This window comes from Pipistrellus hanaki (assembly GCF_964339955.1).
Source record: "Pipistrellus hanaki genome assembly, chromosome: 1".
Classification (NCBI taxonomy): domain Eukaryota; kingdom Metazoa; phylum Chordata; class Mammalia; order Chiroptera; family Vespertilionidae; genus Pipistrellus; species Pipistrellus hanaki.
The window spans coordinates 124,318,334-124,322,409 of NC_140503.1; the positions used below are offsets into that span (position 1 = coordinate 124,318,334).

Here is a 4,076-nt window from a genome sequence, read left to right on the forward strand (position 1 = left end):
GCAAAGCGTTCTAGCTCGTCCCAGACTGCCACCGGCCCTGCAGCAGCGCGTCGCGGACACCTGTGGCTGAGGAACCGGAAGCGGCCCCGGAGGCGCGCCGGCCTGGGCCGGGAATTCCTTGACTGCGCAGGCGCCCGAGCCTCCCTCCGCGCTCTCCCTGGGGCGCCCCGCCCACGCGCTTTCTCTAGCGCCGCGGACCAAGCCCCAGACTACGCCCAAACGGGGCGGGGCTTGATCGGGGGGCGGGGCGAGCCCGCGCGGCTGAATGGGCGCCGGGACCCGCCGCGCATTCCAGCGTGGCCCACGTGACGCGGCCGCGCGGCCTGAGGTAAACAACCGCGGCCCCGCCTCCCCGCCCCTCCGCGCGCGCCCTGCACGGCTCCTCTTCGCGGGCGGGACGCGCTCCTGCGGGGCGGGCGGCTTCCTCCGAGTCCCCAGCGGCCGCCGGGGCCGGAGCAGCGGCAGCGGGCGCGGCGCCCCGAGCCTTCTGGCCCAGCACACCGGCAGGGGTCGGGCGCGCGTTCCCTCCCCGCCCCCACCGCGCTTTGCCTGTGGCGCAGCAGGAATTTGGCGGGGACCCGGGCGCTATTTGCGGCTCTCCGCGGGCGTCCGGCGGCTCTTCTCGGATCATTTCTATTCTAGGGGTCCTGGGTCATCGCGCCCGGCCGGCCCCCTCCCCCGGGCCTGGAGGGTGTGTCCCCCGCACCCGGGCTCGCCGCGCCTATAAGGGGCCGCGGCGCGGCGGGCAGGGACATGCAGCTCTACAGCAGCGTCTGCACCCACTACCCCGCCGGGGGCCCGGGTCCCACGGCCGCCGCGCCCGCGCCGCCGCCCGCCGCCGCCCCCTTCAGGGTCTCCGTGCAGCCGCCCCCGGGGCCCGCCGGCGGCGCGCCCGAGCCCGAGACCGGTGAGTGCCAGCCCGCCGCGGCCGCCGAGCCCCGGGAAGCCGCCGCCGCCGCCGCCAAGATGCCCGCCTTCTCCTGCTTCGAAATGGTGTCCGGGGCCGCCGCGCCCTCCTCCGCCGCCGCCGCCGGCCCGCCCGGCGGGTCCTGCAAGCCGCCGCTGCCCCCGCACTTCACGTCCACGGCGCAGATCACCGTGCGGGCCCTGGGCGCCGCCGACCGCCGCCTGCTGCCCGGGCCCGAGCCCGCCGCCGCGCCCGCCCCGCGCGGCCGCTGCCTCCTGCTGGCCCCGGCGCCCACCGCCCCGGCCCCGCCGCGGCGCGGCTCCTCGGCCTGGCTCCTGGAGGAGCTGCTGCGGCCCGACGGCCCCGAGCCCGCGGGCCCCCCGGACGCAGCCCGGGAGGTCCCCCCGGACCGAAACTTCCGACTGAGCGAGCACCGCCAGGCCCTGGCCGCCGCCAAGCACCGCGGAGCCGCGCCGCCTCCGGGGAGCCCGGCGGAGCCCGGCCCCGGCCCGTGGGGCGAGGAGCACCCGGCGGACAGGAGTCTTCTTCGGGGCTGGGACCGGCCCGGCGACCGCAGCGACCCTCCCGGCGCGGACGAGGCGCGGCGGCGGCCGGCCCCCGAGCCCGAGCCCCCCGCCGCGGCGGCCCGGAGCGGAGAGGCCGCCCAGAACGGCGCCCCCGAGGCGGCCGCGGCCCTCGCCTCCCGGCCGGACGCCCGGGACGAGAAGCTGGCCCTGTACCTGGCGGAGGTGGAGCGGCAGGACAAGTACCTGCGGCAGAGGAACAAGTACCGCTTCCACATCATCCCCGACGGCAACTGCCTCTACCGCGCCGTCAGCAAGACCATGTACGGGCACCAGAGCCTGCACCAGGAGCTGCGGGAGCAGACGGTGCACTACATCGCCGACCACCTGGACCACTTCGGGCCCCTCATCGAGGGCGACGTGGGCGAGTTCATCATCGCCGCCGCGCAGGACGGGGCCTGGGCCGGCTACCCCGAGCTGCTGGCCATGGGGCAGATGCTGAACGTGAACATCCACCTAACGACTGGCGGGAGGCTGGAGAGCCCCACGGTGTCCACTATGATCCACTACCTGGGCCCCGAGGATTCGCTCAGGCCCAGCATTTGGCTCAGTTGGCTCAGCAACGGACATTATGATGCGGTGTTTGATCACTCCTACCCCAACCCGGAGTATGACAACTGGTGCAAACAGACTCAAGTGCAGAGGAAACGCGACGAAGAACTCGCCAAGTCCATGGCCATCTCCCTCTCCAAAATGTATATCGAACAAAACGCATGCTCTTGAAGTGTCTGCGAACCTACACCCTGGGAAAAGTGCACCCACGATTTGTGTTTGGAGAATTACATGAACTCTAATCAGGGTAATAGCACTTTTAAAGTTAATGGCAGGTTACTGTAGGTGTAAATGCCTTAACCTTTTTTCAAAATTTTGAATGTTTTCTCAGAGCTGAAGGTTGCTGGGCACCGAAATGATGCTTCATGATAGCTTTGTACGATCCTACTGCTATTTATAATTTGCTGTATAAAGTCAGCACTACTTAATTTGCAAGCTAATTTCTCACAGTGTATATATTTGTTCATTCCTGGTAATCTATTTTCTATAAAAAGGTATTTTTGCACAACATTTAAAAAAATTTGGTGTAACTTCATCTATGACGTGTTCCGTTTTGACAGCTTTCTGGCATAAACCCAGAAAAGTGCTTTATATGAAGCTTATTCGAATCAAGTTTGTGATTTAGTAATTTTTATGTTGATGAATTTTACAATTCTTAGATACTTTTTCAAATGGAGATTGATGTGTTCATGTTATCAGATGATTGGCCCATTCCATTTTGATGAAACATTTGTTTTTGAAATCATTATTTTTATAGAAATGGTCAACCTTTTAAAGAGAAATAATATGTAAGGGGAAATTATGGGAAGACTTTTTTTTCTTCTTCTTTTTTTCTTTAAGAGATAGTGCCAGCTCTTACTTGAATGAAAGTCTGATATTTGCTGAAGGCAGAGTGGTAAATTATTCTGATTAATGTTTAGAGTAGATTGGTGCTCTCAGTCGTTTTTATTTATATTTGTCATTTTGTTGTAAAAGAATTTTAACATGGTGTAAAACTTTGTGATAAGCCTCCTGCTTTTTATAGCTTTTGGATTCAACTGAGATTTGAAAACTAATAGGATGGATGCCTCGAACCAACCTTTGCAGTTATTTTATAGCAGGAGACTGTTGTTTTAATATTCTGAATATTAAGTCTTTAAATTCTTTCAAAAGGAAAAATAGAATTGCCCTGTATTATGTACAAATAAAAATGCCTGTAAACAGAGCTTGTACAGTTTGCTGGGTCAAACAATGTTTCCAAACTAAAATCTATCTCATTTCCACTTAACTACTTTTAGTCATATTTATTAAATAATGCAGTTTGTACTTTTTTATTTTGTAACATTTTGTGATTTTTTTGTACAATACTGTATTTGTACAATAGAGCAATTCTCAGCTGGGTGGAATGAATGAATAAAATGCATAGTTTTACTTAAATGTTTGGCCAGTTTTTATATAAAGTCATATCTGTAGGAAACTTTTTTGTATCTACACAGTTTTTTTCATGTGTAAAGAGGTCACAGATACAAGAGAGGTTTTTTTAAGTTCTCACATGAACAGGATTGGATAATCATTAGTAATTTCAAAGAATAAGTCTAACATAAAATAAAGGTACAGTAACTAAAAATGCTCTCATTATTTCTAATTATAATTCCTGTCTAAAGTTTTAGGTGTACCTATTGAGTAATGAACAGGGAAGTGCAAGTATTCTTAACCAGCACAGTGTTTAATTATGATTTTGTGTTCCATTCGCTCTTAGCATAGGTTTTAATGTTTGAAAGGGTAGATAAAGCAGTGCCCTAATCTATTTAGTCTGGCCTTCTAAGACCATGGGAATCTACAAATTTTAAGATACGTTATCAGATTTAGTTGAGAAGTGCACCTGTATACATAATCCTGGGTATGTTATTGCAGAATAAAAACAGCTTGTGATGTTTTTACTTTTCAGTTGATTGTTTAGGTGTCATGGTAACAGACACAATTGAATAGAGTTGGAGTTCATTGCTTAACCACATTTTTGGAATGATGCCATTGATCATCAAGGAAAGATAATT

The 4,076-nt window shown here is 55.2% G+C and overlaps 1 protein-coding gene across 1 annotated transcript; it reads left to right on the top strand.

The window, feature by feature from the left end:
• Nucleotides 1-329: 329 nt before the first annotated feature.
• OTUD1 (OTU deubiquitinase 1) lies at nt 330-3,459 on the top strand. The gene has a single exon (XM_084868610.1). The coding sequence runs from the start codon at nt 754-756 to the stop codon at nt 2,212-2,214; it is 1,461 nt and encodes a 486-aa protein (XP_084724736.1). The 5' UTR covers nt 330-753; the 3' UTR covers nt 2,215-3,459.
• The last annotated feature ends 617 nt before the right edge of the window (nt 3,460-4,076 follow it).

What these genes read in the sequence shown, in the direction of transcription:
- OTUD1 (XM_084868610.1), top strand. Translation starts at nt 754, where the DNA reads ATGCAGCTCTACAGCAGCGTCTGCACCCACTACCCCGCCGGGGGCCCG.